At 42.8% G+C, this 18,441-nt stretch overlaps 1 protein-coding gene across 6 annotated transcripts in view; it reads right to left on the reverse strand.

The window, feature by feature from the left end:
• Positions 1-1,487: 1,487 nt before the first annotated feature.
• wdfy3 (WD repeat and FYVE domain containing 3) overlaps positions 1,488-18,441 on the reverse strand; it is an 86,721-nt gene continuing 69,767 nt past the window's right edge. For all 6 annotated transcript variants that reach the window (XM_076730772.1, XM_076730773.1, XM_076730769.1 and 3 more), the window contains 25 exons: positions 17,977-18,207; positions 15,838-16,006; positions 15,543-15,706; positions 14,500-14,648; positions 13,598-13,718; positions 13,304-13,389; positions 12,645-12,725; positions 12,206-12,260; positions 11,975-12,094; positions 11,694-11,811; positions 11,234-11,340; positions 10,979-11,132; positions 10,773-10,864; positions 10,478-10,690; positions 9,787-9,928; positions 9,458-9,612; positions 8,796-8,954; positions 8,255-8,434; positions 7,885-8,067; positions 7,667-7,760; positions 7,272-7,412; positions 6,905-7,138; positions 6,556-6,667; positions 6,096-6,293; positions 1,488-5,049 (listed from right to left, as the gene is read on the reverse strand). In XM_076730772.1, coding sequence (XP_076586887.1) covers positions 4,929-5,049; positions 6,096-6,293; positions 6,556-6,667; positions 6,905-7,138; positions 7,272-7,412; positions 7,667-7,760; positions 7,885-8,067; positions 8,255-8,434; positions 8,796-8,954; positions 9,458-9,612; positions 9,787-9,928; positions 10,478-10,690; positions 10,773-10,864; positions 10,979-11,132; positions 11,234-11,340; positions 11,694-11,811; positions 11,975-12,094; positions 12,206-12,260; positions 12,645-12,725; positions 13,304-13,389; positions 13,598-13,718; positions 14,500-14,648; positions 15,543-15,706; positions 15,838-16,006; positions 17,977-18,207 — 3,579 coding nt within the window. In that variant the 3' untranslated portion in view covers positions 1,488-4,928. The remainder of the gene's footprint in view (positions 5,050-6,095; positions 6,294-6,555; positions 6,668-6,904; positions 7,139-7,271; positions 7,413-7,666; positions 7,761-7,884; positions 8,068-8,254; positions 8,435-8,795; positions 8,955-9,457; positions 9,613-9,786; positions 9,929-10,477; positions 10,691-10,772; positions 10,865-10,978; positions 11,133-11,233; positions 11,341-11,693; positions 11,812-11,974; positions 12,095-12,205; positions 12,261-12,644; positions 12,726-13,303; positions 13,390-13,597; positions 13,719-14,499; positions 14,649-15,542; positions 15,707-15,837; positions 16,007-17,976; positions 18,208-18,441) is intronic.

The raw sequence follows: 18,441 nt of genomic DNA on the forward strand, positions 1-18,441 counted from the left end.
GTAAAATGGGCCATTCTCCATGATGAGCACTTTCCCATTATTATACAACAGTAAAATAAAGCTTACACATTGATACATTGATATAATAAGGAATATATAATGTACAAAAATATAATAATCACAGGCACTGTTTGTCTGCATAACAAATACTTCTCGTACTTTCAGTACATTTTTCAGATAATACTTCCGTACGTTTACTGAAATATACTTTTGCCTGCAGGACTTGTAATGCAAAATTTTAACTCAACAGTCTTGCTTGTTTTACTTATTGCCTTGGAGTGAGGGTTTTTGAAAAAATAGATTTTATCTCAGCATCACTACTTGAATAAAATGAAGTCTTTTTTTTTTTTTAGGAAAAAATGTGATTGTTTCTGATCCAACAAAACCCTGAATTTACACTGGAATCACTGCAGTGTAAGGTCAGATATCTAACTAGTGTCAAACTGCAACAACCTATAATGCCCCAGTGCTGATGTGATTTTATTTACACACTGTCTGCCCATTTTAATTTTCATTGTCAAATACACTTGGGGCTTTTAGCTGGGGTGCACAGAACTATCAGATGAATTAATGGAGTAAAAACTGGTCCTCTGAAATGCAGGAGGTAAAGTACAAAGTGTCTACAAACGTGGCATCACTAAATGTAGCACATTCAATATATCTAAAGGAAACTATTACCAACAAATTTCATCCACCACAATACAATTTATCTACCTGTCCGTTCTACATTAAATCAGTACAAGTTCAGAAGTTATATTGCTGATTGGAAGTCGTTATTTTGAAGTACAAGGCACACAACTTCCGGTCTCAGTCTGTGTGTCTTTGTCCAACTTCACGCAGGTCTGCTGCTCCTGCTGCGGTGAAGACAGCCTCTCTCTCTCTCTCTCTCTCTCTCTCTCTCTCTCTCTCTCTCTCTCTCTCTCTCTCTCTCTCTCTCTCCACTCAATCACCATCCAATGGTTGACCAGCTCTGCTTCATCCTGCGGTAGACAGCGACCAGTAAGGACCAGTGTCCAACATCTTTTTTATCAGTAAGTGTCATTTTTAAAGGTCTAATATTGCAAATGTATAACGCAACTCATTCATTATGCTGTGTTGCATTGAAGAGCAATACTGGAAACACAACACTGACTTCAGTGTTTTATCCACGCACATTTTCCTCTGCATATTCCCTCCATCATTTTCGGTTTTCTCTAAACAAAACAAACCAGATTGCAGTAATGTAACTCTCAAGGTGAAAGTAATAAGAATACAATTTTTTGCTCAATAAATGCTACTCCGTTTGTAAAACAGAAACCTCAGAGTTCAGTAGGTGCTTTGATAAATCCATCCCTCAAATAAATAATTTGTATTTTGTTTGACTTTATTCAGAAATCTGATTTCTCATATTCCTTAATTTCCCTCAAATTAACAATTTGTGCCCAAAATCTACTAAGTCTGACCCCTGACACAGTGTGAAGAAATTCCAAAAAAGAATCAAGTCTGTCTTTGGTGGTAAACAGCAATTATTTATTGAAATGAAATTAAAAGAATAAGTACCAGATCTATTGCATTATTGGAACATTTTGTTTCTGTAAGGGGCAGGAGTTACTCTACGGTTTTCTTCTCTTGTAGGATGTAGTGAACACAAATATACAAGGAACATTCAGCTATCACAGATTGCACACCAGATACTGTAGTAATGCAGTCTAATACAAGACCACCAAAATAATCCAGGTTTTCTCTTGTTCTCCTTCTTCTTCTCTCATTAGTCCTTATTTTTTTTCTCCATAAAGAGTACAAAAGTCCACCTAGAGTTTGGACATGATCTCCGGCTCTATACACAAACCTGCCGGTCGGGACAACTCATCAGACAATGCCTCCAAAAAACCCCCCCAAAAAAAGAATAAAACAAACCAATAATATAATGCCAAGAACATGTACAATGCACTGACACAGAAAGTCAGCTGTGTTAACAGACATGCAACAAGTAACAAAACTTGCTGAAATTGCAATAATCATTAAAAAAATCTAAAACCAGTTATAATTGCATAAATACTTTGTACAGTTCATTTATCCGCTGTGAAATGCACCTTTCTGCTCGAATGACAACGTGAAACTGCATTCGATAAAAACCTGTGATTCCTCTCGACGTTTCTCTTTTTTTTTTTGTACACGTGAAGGTGCAAAGGAACTCTTGATTGATAGAAGCCGACGTCGGCCTTTTCAGCTAGATGGCATGATTGCACGCTAAGTTACAGTACAGAAATGCAGAATGATATAAGAAGGACAATAACAAGAGTGCATATTATTATTCCTCTAACATTAGCGAGCTGTGGGGGTGAACATTAAAGTACTTTCTGAAAAGTGTTTTCTCTTTTTCTTTGTTCCTTTTTTTTTGTTTGTTTTACATGTTTGAGACTCTGTGAAGCCTTGTGGGAAACCAAAAGAAAAAAGTTCTCTCTGGGAAGGAAAGAAAGAAAGAAAGAAAGAAAGAAAGAAAGAAAGAAAGAAAGAAAGAAAGAAAGAAAGAAAGCAGCACTTGAATGCACCGTCGTTGCCCACAGAACCGCAAACTAAACAACATGATGGCATGTATGAAGAGAGAGGAGGGGAGGTGACACGTGAAAGAAAACGACGTGGACATGAAGACAAACACGCTCTCTATGTCCAACAGGCAGCAGCAGCCATCCCGCAGAGGAAGATATGATCTGTGTCCATGGAGCAAACTGTACTGGGGGTATGGGCTGCAGTGTGTTGTGTTTTCAGGTCTTACTGCATTTTTCGCTGCTTTGCTGACTCCTTGTGGTAGAATCAGACCTCACAAAGTGTCATTTTTGCACAAACAAAATGTACGACATCAGAATAATTTGAAAGCTGCTACGATCGCATGAAAAATGTCAACTATCTTTTAGATTTGTCCTCAATTACTGCTGTTGTTGTTTAATGCACTGTCAAGAAAAAGCCATTGATCTGCAGTTGCTTTGTCACTGTCTTTGTCTCTGCATGGTGTCCATCATGATTCGTGTTGCTTTTACGTAACGATGATGAGACGCCTCGGCATGTTGTTTTCTTTAATACTGGCCTTGTCTTTTTTTTTGTCTTCTCTCTTGGCCTTGTCTTCCAATATGAATTTATGGGACGAGTCCAAAATGAACAGTGACAGAGCAGCACGGATAATGACCACAACAAAAGCCTTAACTGTGGGAAACACTGACGAATGTGCAAAGTCTCCTTTTTGGCAGACACAGGCAATGCCTCCATATCTCTGACCTGTCTGTGGGCCCCACGCCACTTCAAGTAAACTTGCTGAATCATGGATGTGTTTAATTGGCTCCTCGGCATGTAAACCAGTGACTGGTTGGATGAGGGAATTCCACACATAAGCATCACTGAAACCATGATGTGGATTTAATGCTCACTCAAAATCTTTGGACATTTCCACTTCTAACAGGAAAAAAGGTTCAAACAGCAGTTCTACTGGACTGTTCCAATGAATTTGACTTTTTAGAGTAAACACCCAAAGACATCTTAGCTGGGACGTTGATTAAGGGAATTTCATGAATCCTTACACCTTCTCCAAACTCTTTTAAAGAAGCCTGGCTGCTGCTCCTACACTGAACATGTTCTATACAGACTGAGGATAAAGTGTGTGGAGTGCAACATTTCCTGATCCCCTGTAATAATGCCACGGGGTCAGACTGAAGGTCTGCAAACGACAAAATCTGGATAGAAACTGACAACATAAAAACCACGACACACACTAAAAGTCCCTTTTTTGAGTGCATTCACAAAGCCGCTCTGACGCCAGACAGTAAGCTAAATAAGGCTACATGACGGGAAATAAATGTGCAGCAATATTACATGTGCGTTAAGTTTTCAACCTAATTTAGACTTTTTCACAGATGATGAACCCATGATGCGTTCCCTCCAGACAAAACACAGGATAAGACAGAAAATCTTGAAATAAAAATGGAGTGATATGGTTGAAAAAGAAAATAAAATGTGAACGATAATGTGTCAGACAGCAGCAACAACAACAAAAATTTCCAAACAGGAATTCATATAAAGGACAGAAAAGATGATTGATGGGTTAAAAAATAAATCATCATAACTGATATATCAAAACAATTTGGCAAAAAAAAAGGAAACGACGATCCCATAATAAATCTCTCTCTGATGGTAATGGCTTGACACACTGTGGGCAACACTCACTCACAGAATAAATCACATTTTTGTAAACAACAACAACAACAACAAAAACTGATCAGGAAATGAAAAAAGAAAATAAGTGATGTTGCATAACTAGACCCATTAGTAAAGTCGAGCCACAGACATTAATTACTGACATTCATATCCCGTCCTTCCCTCCGTGTTACTCCTCTGGACTCGCCGTGACTCGTGACGCAGACTACACACAATCGATTTTGTTTTTTAAAGCCAGGAGTGGTTAGTCACAACGCTATGTTACAGGCAATTTGTTTTTTTCTCATTGACCTTATTTTTTGTTCTGTTTGTTCCTCTTAGAGTTAAAAAGGCCATGGTAAGTATTTACAATATAAACAAGTTTGTTACGTCTTGCGGTGGCAGGTGATTGATTCGAGCGTGCCACATTGAGGGGATTTCTTCTTTTTTTTTCCCCTCCAGGTGTTGAGTGCAGGTGGTAAAAGTGGTGATTGAGTTTTTTCATTTCCTTTCAATCCGGTATCCTCGTTTTTTCCCCCACCTCCTTCGTCGGGGTGATGAAACAGCCGACACTCCCTCCGGTCAGTCTGTCAGTGTGTTACAGTACATGTGGTTACTGGACGTACGAGAGGATAAAGGGGGTTTTCAGGGATATGTGAGAGGTGTCAGGAGAGCAACAAGGCAGGTGGAGGAATGGAGCGCTCCTCGGGTCGGAGTCCTCAGGATGAGGGGTTTCTTTTGGCGGCAGCGGCTGAAGATGGAGCTCAGTTTCTGCTGCCGTCCTCAACGCTTCGCTCATGTTGAAGGTTGTAGTAACAGTTCTGACAAACTCGCACCGGTGACGAAATCTTTAGCCTTTTGATCTCTGATTGGAAGCGACTACACCTGGAAAACAAGGTGAGGCATGGGAAGTGTGAAAAATGGTAGGCAGGATATTCAAGTTCAAATTCAAGAAACATGCATGAAAGTAAGAAGTGAGAATCTAAAAATGGAAGGAAAATACAAATATATCCAGCGGCTTTAGAAACTATACAGATCATTCACTTTGCTGTGCCATAAAACAGCTTCAGCTTCAGCTTCAAATGCCAAAGATTTGGCATTTGAAGCTGAAATATCATTATTGATCCCTCTGTGTTATTCCTTAGACTAAATAACTATTACAAATTGCAGTTGCTAAAATTGTCATAACATAAACCTTTTACAAGTTTCCAGGAACCAAACTGATCTCAAAATTGCTTTCTCTGTTTGACAGACCAAAAACTAAGACATGTTCTAACTAAAAACTTCACAAATGGCTACACAATGACAGCATTATTAAGGTTTACAGAAAGGTACACCTGCATATCATCCGCATAACACTAGAAAGATATGTTATAGACATAATTATATCACTAATGGAAACACGTATGGACAAAACAACAGAGGACCCAGGATTGAGCCTTGGGGAACACCAGATGTTAACAAAAAAATGCCTCAGTGACAAACCATTTAAGAGCTGTGCCTGTCTTTAATTCTCATTACACTTCCAAGACATTCAAGCAGACATCTGAGTTAAGGGAACTGGAGAAATAAATATATGCACATTGCATCCATTAAAACAGTTTACAGAGGGCCATACAACTGGCAACAAGTGTTTCAGCAAGTAGACGTGAAAACTGCGGCGCGAGAAAATAACAGTAAGGGAGTTTGTGAGTTAATACTGGTTATACTATAAACATTTACACGCTTCAGTCTCAATCATCAAACTACCAATGTCTCATCTCTACGATCTGAAAATAGATTTTGATCTGCTACTTTCTGGTGAGATCTAAAAACATCAGAAACATGCAGCAACATATTCTGTCCTCAGCAAATGCAAGTAGAAGTAAAAGGAGTGAAAAGAGAAAAGAAGCCATGCTGGAAAGTGTGTGTGGCTGCTGTGATTTACTTACTTTTGGCAGAAGAGCTGCCCGCAGTTCCTGCAGTGGTGGCGTCGCTCGGTGAGGGAGAAGCGAACGGTGCAGCCGGAGCAGCTGTCAACCACCTCGTCCTTCACCCAGTGGTCGGCTGCCGAACGGCCCGGCTGGTCGCTGACTGACCAGCTGAAGACTCGACCGCGACCGTCGCCCACCAGGATCTTACTGTGGTCCCTGAGGAGGGGATGTTAAAAGGGGAGATATTAAAGAGAGGTGGAGGGTGGGTGAGGAAAGTTAAGACAAAGGGCAGGACAAGGAAAGGCCAAGGGAGGGAAGAGAGAAGAGAATAATTCAGCAAGGATGTTTTCACCGTCTAAATGATTTGCTTTGACAATTTGGGCTCTTCAGATGCATCAAATCAGTACTTCAATTAACAAACATGTAAATAAAAAAACGTATATTTGTCACTTTGGTGCCAGACATTCAGCTCTCTTACTTGGAGATGGCGAGGGATGTGATCTCGGCTGGGTGAGCGTTGTCCTTGCGATCAAACGCCGTGTGCATGGTGAGTTTGCTTCGGAAGACCAGCTGGCGCTCCCATCTGTAGCCTGTGAGCACACAAAAATAAACACTTAAATGAGAAACAGTTTGACAATACGACAAACACACTGTCATCAGATCAGACGGCTCATTTTTTAGGATATTTTTTCCTTTGATTAGAGAAGAATCCCTGATGAACCGCTGTTCCTTTGAGGCGTTTTCTTATGTGGTGTAAGAGCTGAAAAACCTTGTTGGAATATTCATTCTGAAAAAGGTGAAAAACAACAAGCATTTTTGACACTCACCTGTCCTGAGCTGGTTGTACGTCCGTGCATCCATGGTGGAGGGCTGGAGAGGCTGTGGCACTGAGCTCTGGCCTGGATGAGCCGGATGAGGGTGAGGGACCTTAGTTTGGCCCTCAGAGTAGTTGACAAACACGAAGCCATCTTTCTCATCAATGCTGAGGGTGTCTGACCACCGGTGAGAGTCGTCAGAGCTGCTGTCCATCGACCACGAGGCTCCCGTTCGGGCTGAAGGACCTTAAAGGTATTTTGAAGTCAGGAATGTGAACTTTAGCATGGATTGAGGTTCACAGCAAAGATAAAACAGCTAAACGGCGACATCTCAACGATTAACTGTAGATGTTAATAAGAGGAGCTGTGTGTTGAGTACCTCTGGGTCTGTGGACAGTGCTGCCCGGTTGGCTGCCACCTGTTGAGGGGTTTCGTGGCGCTTTGGGCTCCTGGCTCAGACTGGGCTCGTCTCCATCTGATTCGCTGCTGTCGTCATCACCGTTGTGACTCTCGCCACCCTCTGTGAAACCAAGAAAAGTTTACAAAACGGGAAACCTTTTGAATTTGAAAAATATGTAATATAAGCATCAATATAAGCAGACAAAGAAAGGTGATACCAACAAAGTATCTGCGAGTGAGAGCACACATGTAACTTTCTGCCAAAGTGTTGCACCTCATCAGTGTATTGGGACATGTCAATATATTACTGGCACAAAAATCATCCATCAGATGGTCTAGCAGCTCTTATCAGTTATTTTTCCCATTAGGACTCACCAATCTTCTCCTCACCACAGCAGTCAGGCACATCTGGCTCTACCGGCTCTGGAGCAGGGGTTTCTGGGACTTGGAGGAACTCCATTCTCCAAAACTACAAAAGATAATTAAAGAAAGCTTTATTCACCACAGACAGCATTCAAAAATCCACTGATTCAAAACAGAGAGTACAATAAGGTATTATCAGCATAATTAAAGATTAAAGGGGGCTTGGTTACCCTGACAACGCCGTCCGAGTGTCCGGTGACGATGACGTTCTGCGTGTCCCACTCGTTCATCTCTGACACGCAGCAGCACAGGATCTGCTGACTGCGCCCTGTGAAGGTGTTGGCGCTGGCGATGGGGCTGCCGTTGATGCTCCACACGTGAATGTATGTGCCTGCACAGGACACGATATCGCCCTACACAAACACAGACATGTTGTTTGTCCCTGCATCAGCTGAACAGCTTTTATGAATCATGATGTAAATCATCCTCTTATTCTTATCCTACTTCTGCTCCTCAGCTTATATTTATTCGCGCTAGAGTAAAAGAACATATGGTGTTATTTCCATCTGGAGGAGAGGAGAAATGTACGCTGCAACCCACCGTCAGTTCATTGATGCACAGAGCAGAGACGGGCGCCCGGTGTCCCCTGAGCTGTGTGACGAAGGAAAGCTTGTTGAGGTCCCAGATGATGCAGGTTCGATCCCGCGAGCCGCTGACAACAATGTGGTACGCTGACGATGCTGTCAGACATGTCACAGCGTCCGTGTGGCCCAGTAATGCCTACAATGAAAAAGCATGGACAAAGACGTCAGATGGACTCAACGATTTTCAACAGACACATCAGTGCAAATGACAAAACACTGCACCACAGTTCCTGAATTTACCAATTACTGACTCATTATTAGGAAAGTGACCTAGTTCAAACAGTTGAGTGCATTTTCAGGTTTCTTTAAAGTTAAGTCGTTGGTGATTGGATGCTTCTTGTAGGGGAATCATACTTAACTTCCCTCCTTAAGTTTTTATACATACAGCACAATACCTTTGGCTTTTTAAGAATCACATACTTTTTTGTGTAAGTGCTGTCCCAGGACCCTGTATTGGATTGTGGGGGAACAGTTTAGGTGTCTGTTTGTTCCTTTACCTGTTTTAGTGTAAGTGACTTGGCCCTCTCCTTGGAGGTTCCGGTCTCCCAAACACAGATGGCAGTGCTGGTGCCACCAGTGATAACCAGCTTCAGGTTTGGACATATGGCACAGAGGATCTGACCCCACTCTGACAGGCACTCGTACACCACCAACGCCTGAAAGGAGATTGAAGACTGGTTTGGCAGAGGATACACGAGGGGAAATGCAGAAGGAGGACGGGTCCGTTTCAGGTATTGACTGCGTCTATATTTCAACACCCAACACTTCTTTACATTACAAGTCACAGCAGTGGCACATCAGATGCAGAAGAGGAGCATTAGAGACTTCAGTAATGGCTGCTGTTGTAAAAACAGTAAAAAAGTGCATTTTTACTCAAGCACCAGCAGGGGGAAACATTGTCTTAAATATTTTTCACATTCATTTGTCAGTTTCAAGGTAAAATATATAGCATTAGAAAATAGTCCTGAAAGGCCACACCTCCCTTAAAACACTCTCACAAGCTCTCTTACAAACTGAACAAAAGGTTGTGACACATTCGCTTCCACCTCCACATGCAACAGAGTGGAGGTCAGTCACATGCAGCGGCTGCAGCCTGGAGATTTAAGGAGCCTGCTTTAGATGTTTAAATCTCTGTGAGATTATAATAACTGTTACTGACCTTGTCAGATTCATAGTTAGCCAAACGACAGCTGAGGTCAGCGTAGCCCCAGGCGAAGGTCTTGCTCCATGTGGGGGGAACCAGAACTTTGTTTTGCTCCACAGCAAGTATGCCCTTGTCGGTGCACACAATCTGTCCCACGGGCTCCTTCAGTTCTGGGTAAGGTAACATGAAGAAAAATGTGAGTGTTCAGTCTAAAGGGAGCTGGTGCTGCACAGTGTAATGGACAGAGGGTGGTACTGTCAGAGTAAAGGTGTCAGGCCCATTCGTTTGTCACAAAAACACATATCATGGTGTGTATTTGTGATTGTGTATGTGTGTACATGTACCTTTGACAGGTGCTAGAGAAGGTCTGAGATTGTCCAGATGATGGAAGAAGATCTTGTCGCTGTTGGAGCTCGGAGGAATACTCGTGACGTCACCGTTGGCTTTACTGCGTACCCGTTTAGGAGGATGGGGCTTCTTAAACAGCTGAAACACACACATGTGAACAGTCAGTGACTGAAGAAAAGCCAATGTCTCTGGTGAATTTAAGCTGTGGTAGCTAAATTTGCCAATAACCAGGCCTTCATTAGGCAAAATGGTATGAAGAAGCATTTTGGCTGATGAATCTGTTCATAAATAACTCTCGATCTGTTACTCTTTATCTGGCCTATATATGAAAGTGCTTTTCTACAAGTTTGTCTACCAACTGACCACAACTGGCTTGCCTTGTATTCTTGCAAGATTATACGACATCAGCCAAGATGGCAGCCCGTGAGACTGCAGTATGAGTTACTCAATGAAGACCTACTGGTGGATGGATGGAAAACAGAAACACAACTACTACTTTTAAGTAAAGCTATTATTAGTGGTAATAGCAGTTGCATTAATTGAAGCCTTTGCGGTATTACCATTACCAGTGGCAGTAGTAATAATAACAGTAGTGGTAATTCAGAGGTAACAGTACTGTTACTGCCAGTCTCACAACTTAGAGAGCATCAGTGGCTTCCAGTGTTCAGATATTAGTTAGTATCTGACCTGTTTGGGGATTTGTCCAAAGTTGTTGATGAAGCCAATGGTCGCTGTCTCCTTGAGCGGATCATTGATGTTGTAGATGTCTACTTGACCCTCGTAGAACAGGTGGTGGAAGACGTTGACCGCCTCCACGGCCGGCGGCCCCTGCTGCTTGTAGCCGAAAATGAGGTCGATCCATTCGTGGAGGTGGGCTGACACGTAGTCGCACTCCAACGCCTGTGGGGAAGACAAGACAGAGGTTAGTGTGTACTCACTGAAACTCAAGCCTTCTTTTGTCACAAGTGGATTCATTTCTTACCTCTCTGTGGACTCTGATGAATTCCCGGGGGTCGCCCTTGGCCCAAGGTGGCAGGATGACATCACCAAGCTTGGTGCCATTCTGCTTGGCACCTGGGACATCAAACAGAAGGCAGACAGAACATTAATATTCATGTGCTCAATTATCTTGGTCTGTTTGACTTTGACTTTCATCAGCTGTTATTTTCCACGCTTCCTGATACCGACCCAGGTCGAAGTTGTTGGAGTTGAGCAGGAACTCAGGCAGATAAAAGAACTCGGGGATAAGCTCCTTGACGTCGGCCATGTTGTGTTTGGAGGCAGAGAGCCAGGCTTCTCGCACACTGTGGAACATTCTGTCAGCCAGGTCAAAATGACCTCCCTGGAAATCGCACACACACAGGCAGATGGTTTGACGCTACATCCACACACTACAGAGCATCAAGAAGAACATTGAGTATGCTTGGAAAGCTCTGATCAAACCTGAAGCCTGAGGAAAATCTGTGTGAAGGGCTCCATCCGGACCAGATAAGAGGCTACGATCATGGCTGATGAGTAGTGGGTGCCGTAGTGGTATGCTGGGGTTTCACCTTGAGGAATAGAAAACAACACATTTACTTGCACTGCCGAATGAAAACACAAGATGTACATCGAGTGACAAGACAAATCAGAAATGTGTCACATTCTGGTTAATTTGATTCTGCTGTTACAGGGATTGAAGTTTTCCTATTGTCCATTTGTTAAACAACCAAAAATCACACTCACTGTATAATAAAGGCCTCATTGGTATTTTGGATAATAAGAACGCATTTAGTGTGTCAGTGCCTTGATTGTGATTGGTCTGAATTAAGAGCCAGCTGCTTAGCTGGCTTGATACAACATCAATAAAAGTTATCTCTCTGACTCCATCCTGTTAAATACAGTCTGTTGATTCAACTCTTACCATTGGGGTCTTCCCAGTCCTTGTACCTCTTCTTGTACTGCGTAAGTCTGTCATCAGTCTGGGCGCCCATCGGCTTGGCCAGGTTACGGAATGTCTTTGGGTTGTTCAGGTCCAGTTCCTGTTTAACAACCCCAACACAAACATCACCACAGGAAAAAAACAGGATTAAAGTGGGAGCAGACGTCCACTTATCTTGTGGGTAACTGTTTAGTGCCGCTGAAATGTGCCGAGGGACTCCCTAAAAACTTCACTCTTTTTAGTGTCTGAAACCCTGCAATCACCTCTGAGTCGAAGTCAGCCAGGATCCAGGGGAAGACAGGATACTGCATCAGGTCATTGTAGGATCGTCCCGCTAATGTGTTCAGATGCATCAGGTACTGGAAATTACTGATCTCTCCTCGCTGGGAAACAGATGGCAAACACGTCAGTGAAGCTTATAGCAGCATATAGAATGACACATTTCTGTTGTTTGACTGAACAGCAGATTTAGACCAGTGAGTCCAGGTTCTTACCTCCCATCTCTGAGTCACTGACTTTTCACCAACTAGCGTGCTGAGGAGCCCAGACCTGACAATACAGAGAGCATGCTAAGTTAAAACAGCTCAGTATTCAGCCCAGTGCTGTTGTTTAGTATGTGGACAGTGAACGGCATCCTTGAGTCGCGAAGCAAGTGCTCCATGTGATCTGTCCAGTCTGTACAAGTCCCTTTCCTTATTTTCTTTTCTAGGTCATTCACTTGATTAATGACTACAGATGCCCAAAGCTATAACTTAGGAAAATGCATTTTACTCAAAGATTAAAAACAAGGTAATACATCTGAATATGTATTATCCACACCTTGCATAAATCATCACCCAACCTCCAGAAACGGTCCAACATTCACACTTTATGTGGAGGATAGAGAACACTGACTGTGCTGAATGTATAAAGAGGACACAGAGGGGGTCTTACCCTTGCTCCACACTGGTGTTGGGCCTCTGGCCTGAAACTGACTCTGAACTGTCAGCCAGCGAAGGCACCACAGCCAAGAACCTGCAGTGGATGAATAACAAAATTGAAATAATATATGTAGTTCTATCTGATGTTCCTTACTTTCCACATAAACCAGTGTAGCCTGATAACTAGAAATACAGATTCAATGTAATGCCAAATTTGAAGAACTTGGCTCAAGGGGTTCCTCTGAATGAGAGGGACAGACAGTCCAGAGGCATACTGCCTCTGGCCACACTGTCACCAGCACAGAGGCAGACAGTACTCCATCCCCTTGATTTGATCCACTCAAAGTACAAATATTGCAATGACTATGCTCACGATCTCTCTGAAGATTTTTTCTTAAATCACACAGTAATAGCTTTTCCCTCTTTTCAGCAAATACCCCGAATCCCGACAATCAAATTACCCAATTATTTTATCATTTAAAACTGCAGCATCTTTTGTGTAAACAGTGCTAAATCATTGCATATCTAATGATTTAAAACATTAGCAAAAGTTATTTGGAAATGATTGTCTCTGTCCCTGAATGTTTCTGAACTATTGTTACTGAAATGCAGGAGCAGCAGCAGTTCAGCAGTATGCAGTCCAAGCTCTGTGTCTCTATCTGTATTCAGTACCTTTGGTAAACTTTGTTGCGGACTCCTTTCTGGAAGGCTAATAAGTAGTTTCTGCCGTCTGCTGAGAAGACTTCCACTGCCATGGGCTGAAAGGTAATGACATAGATAATCAAAAAACACAAAGTGGTGACTGGTATAGATGTGATATAGAGGCAGGTTTTAAGCATTAAAAATGAACCCTAAATATTTAAAGATACTCACTATAAATCTCTTTTAAATATCTAAGCTCATAGATGTGTACTGGTGCCGCAGCATGTGTGTATACGTAGTAATAAGTAATATGTGCATACTGACCTGCAGCAGGTATCGTCTCTTATGCACCTCCTTGATGTCTTCGTAGGCGAAGATGCTGCAGGTTCTCTTCAGCTGGCTCTGTCCTTGTCTCGCTCCTCTGGGGATGATTGCTTCATGCAAGCTGGACACAGACAACAGATAGTGATGCATTTATAAACCTGGTATTACATTCAGTTCCACCCATAAAGCACTTTTAACTACAAAGGCCATTCAGAAACATTCACAACTCCCCTCACAGGAAGATTTAGCAAATTTCTTTCTCCATGCTAAGAACATTGTGATATTAAATATTAAAGTAATAACTCCATATATAAAATAAGCAAAATAGCCAAATTCATCTGTAAAAAAGCATCTTTAAATGTGCTTAATTTCCTTTTGAAAAATAAAGTAAATTTGTTTGGAACTTACATCACATGAACAGCGTTTTTGAGGAACCATAGGAAGTTTCTATTTTTATTTGATGAATGACAATTGATTTCACTTCTTTTCTTAATTGACCAATAAGCATGTTTTGATTGTACAGGACTGTGTGAACGCTGAGGAGAGAGTGAAACAGCGTGTTCCCTTCAGGTAAAACACATGAGGGGAACACGGCAAAATCAAAGAGGCATCTGCTGGTTATTTTCACGTTGCGTCTCGAAGGATAAGAGCCCTAAAAAGAGAAATATGTAATATCTCTGCTGAGTTTCACAACGCATGCTCCATCAGCAGCATTACATCATTCCGGCAGCAGAAACTCCCACTGCAGCGTCCAGAGGAATGATGTCATCTCTTTTTCAGGGAGAGAAAGGATAGTAACCGTGTCATCGTGGATTAATTATACAGCCGTGGTGTAAAGCCGGGATTCTCCTATAGGAGTCCAGACCTTGGTGTAAAGGGACAGACACAGAAGGGTGGCCTACTTGGGGGGCAGCGTGTCGATGTCTCTGATCTCTCTGGATACGGTCATGGTGTAGCCGTCGATGACGTAGAAGTGCTCTTTCCCAAACAGCAGCAGACCCTCGCTGGTGTCCAGACCCTGCACCCTGGCACAGCGGTACATGTGCTGAATCTGGAATGGTGAGCGTGAGACACCAAAGTTTACAGAAAGTAGTTTTCTAATGAAAAGTCACACGTAAAATCCTCCAGGCCAAAAATCGGTGAGGAACAAATAAATTGGTGTGGAGATGTGCTTTTGCCTAACTAGGTAACGGCGGATGGATTGGATTCAATCCCTCAGTGCTGCATCTGAGCTGCTCAGTGGCCATCAAGAAAGACCACAGCACTGCCTGATTAAAAGGCTGCTGTGCCCACTTACTGCTGAGAATAACAACGTCGGACATGAATGCATCGTGTCATTCATTCCGTGATGCACTGAACTTTTCCTCCAGTATTATTTTGAAAGTTGCAACGTCTCTGGGACTAGTAGAGGCAACTGAAAGGCAGCTTTTCCTTAAACACATAAAAATAGTGATGCAGTAGGTCACTTTTAGTTCTACTTTCATGTTTAAAGTTGCTTTTGTGAGCTTATGCTGCTATTTGTGAAACTGCAAAAAAAAAGAGAGAAAAGAACAGCACAAACTGCAGGAGAGTTATGAATAATTTGAGTAATCTCTCTCTCTCTGTATATCTATATCTGTCTATGATATATATAGACAGATAGATATAGATATACTGTAGTGTGGGTCTGTGTTTGTGAAAATTAGCACAAACTCGATCTGAATCTAATTAATAATGCATCACTCACTGAAATACTAAAAACATGAAAGAATAGCAGTAAAATGCAGAAAATAAGGTTATAACACTGAAATAGCTCCACATAGAAAAACTAAATCCATTTTGAATGTACTGTATCAAACACTGGATTGATTTCAGCCTCGAGCACTCATGAACCTGGAGCAGGAAACACTGTGGTAGCTATATCATTTGAACTGTCCAGCCTCATGTTTGTGTGTCTCTCTCTGACCTTCTCTCCCTCCTCCAGGAGGCGCAGCAGGGACGTGTTGTCGGTCCTCTGCTCCTCCTCAGGGCCTCCTGACTCTAACAGCTGCTCCTGAAGTTGCTCTTGACTGTCCTCATCTGCTCCGTCCGCTGTCGAGCGAGACCTCTTGAGAGGAGCCTTCACCAGGCCTGCAGAGCAGAGTGCAGCAGCACGTTAAGACATGGCTCTCAGGTGAAGCTGCACCACCGAGAAGAAGAGTTTGGACCAAAAAACAAAACCATGCTGTGTTTCCTAACCACCTTTTTGAGGTGTCTCCTACCTTTGACTCTAGCGATGGTGTCCTCTCCGTGCTCGGGCTCATGCTGTGTGGTCTCTCCCTCTGTGGTGTGCTCCACAGAGTGCTGGTACATTCCAGGGTTACCAGACAGCAAGCGCATGTAGTACTCCTTACTGTCGTAGCTGATGGCTCGCCGGTAACGGAGAGGCTTCTGCAGGCGCGCGGATACAGAGAAGTAGTTGAGGTTGCTGTAGTGTAAACAACACTTTGAACTGTGTGTCTGTGGAATATCTGACTCCATCGGGAAACACCTTTGGCTTGGGAAAGTTGGCTTAGGTGTAAGATTCTAAGAATTTTCAAGAATGGTTAGCCTGTGTCTTATTGCCAATGACAAAATAAAAGCATGGAGAGGGATTTCTGTAATCACTACCACTGAACAGACATCTTCTAGAAGCTGTGCATTAACATCAGAACCACGTCCTTCATAGGCTGGAGCTATGGGACATTATATTGACACAAAATTAGAAGCATCTGGGATGAACCACTGAGAAAACACCAATAATGTCCAGTCGCTTACATGCAAAAGACAACACTGAAGAGCAAAATTACAAAATGTCAGCCTTGGTTAGTTTCATTCTCATAGTGTGACCTACATACAGCCGATATGAGGTCCAAACCTTCAGAAAACCAACAGCTGGGATTACTGTAACTATCATCACACTTGAATTCTGCAAAGCATCAAAAACTTCTCAACCTGCCAGCTCACATGACAAAGGGTGAGTTTAAAACAGGAAGGCCATCAACTCCATAGCAAAGGTTTTTACTGCACAGCTGCTGGAAAAGCAGGATATGGCTTCAGATGATTCACATGTTGCTTCAATAGAGAGGACTGCATCAGCAGATTAAAATGATTCGGCTTTGCTCTGGAGGCATGTTTGTTATAATCATGCAGTCACACCAGGCTTCAACGGCAGCTCAAGCTCCTGTTGACTTCAGAAAGGTACCTGGGCTCGGTCAAGGACCCCAGCCAGGGCTGAGGGTAACAGGGGAACCAGAGGGGGGGAAGAGGGCTGGAGGATGCAAATAGAAGGAGGATGAGAGTGTTTAAATGTCAGTAGAGAACCCTGCTGACTTATTTGTAGTGCAGTAGAGATTAGCACTACAAAGGCCAGTGGCAACGCCATCTGGTACCATGACTCTGAATTTTACACGTTTCCATACACACAGTTTATATTTTCCTTAGGTTATTCATAAAATAGCCATGTAGAAACAGGAACCAAACATTTTTCTTTTTAATTTCAAGTGTATTAATTAAAATAAATTCACCTCCTGTGGTGCAGAGTTCTGGGCCAATTCTTCGTGAAGGCATCAAAGAGCAAGTCGAGCAAATTGCTAGTAATGGTATTCAGCTGCAAGGCACAAGTGTATGACTTTGTCAGACACCCTGCAGCTACATTTAAACAGACTCGGGGGGAGTCTGTTTAAATGATGTATTATGATTAGGCCTGGGGTACTTTGGACTTCATTAGACTGGGTCAATTTAAGAGGCCATGAGCTGGAAAGGGGTTCTTCATGAAAAGCTCATCCAATTCTACCAAGTATGTTTGTATTATCAATGGAGGGCCAGCTTTAAACAAAACTCAGCATATTAACTACTTTTTAATAACTTTTAGCTGCCTGCATTGTTGGTAATTCACACATTCTTTTACTTTGACGTGAGCAAAATTTACAGCTTAAAAAATTAAAAAGAAAAATTGAGCTTCCACGTGTTTAAGAGGCTGACATGAATACAAACCTGCGCCTGTGAGCTGTCCCTTTGTATCTTCCTAACGAAATAAATCATTGTGGAGTGAAGAGAGGCATCCGTTGGCAAACAGAGAACGGGGATTATTTGTAGAACAAACAAAGCTAAATGTGTCTCGGTGGTGCCAGGAAAAGTGAGCCACCGGCTGCTGGTGTCACTTCCTCACATGACACCGACGAGCTCGTCCAAGAGGACAGCTATTCTTGCAAGCTGACTACTCTGGAGCTGTGGAGGGAATTATTATCTAAAATGTGAATTTCTCCCCATGTTTTCTTCTAAATATTTATAAAATGCAGATATGTCTCTTTCTGTCTTTGTCACTGTTGGAAACATGTAGAAGGGGAGGGGATCACGGGAGCAGATTTAAAGCTGCTTACCTGTGCTGAGTTGGTGTTTGGCTCTATCTCAGGGATGTATGGGTAGTGGATATAGAACATGTCATTGCGGACCATCTTCTTCCTCATCCGGCAGGGCCCCTCCGTCATATCCAGCATGAACTTGTCCAGGTGGGAACCGATGGGTGGGCCCCAGAGGCCCCGTTCACGCAGCAGCTCGTACTCGATGGACGCCCACTCTTCGGTCACGTACTTCAGGGCGTTCTGCTGCCGCTGGGAGATGGAGCAGTGGATGAGGTGTGAGTGGTGAGTCACTTAAAAAATGTTGCTGTGAAGTATACATGCTGTCACAACTGCCACACCAGCCTGTGAAAGTGTCCCTGTGCTGTGTTTTTATTTGGTTTACTGTCCTGCAGTTACACCCTGACTGCACCGTTACGTAACAGTCTGCTGTTTTGTCCTGCAGCTGGATTCTCACTGCGACTGTGCTGCTAATATGTCATCTGC

This window comes from Chaetodon auriga, chromosome 5 (genome assembly GCF_051107435.1).
Source record: "Chaetodon auriga isolate fChaAug3 chromosome 5, fChaAug3.hap1, whole genome shotgun sequence".
In the NCBI taxonomy this organism is placed as follows: domain Eukaryota; kingdom Metazoa; phylum Chordata; class Actinopteri; order Chaetodontiformes; family Chaetodontidae; genus Chaetodon; species Chaetodon auriga.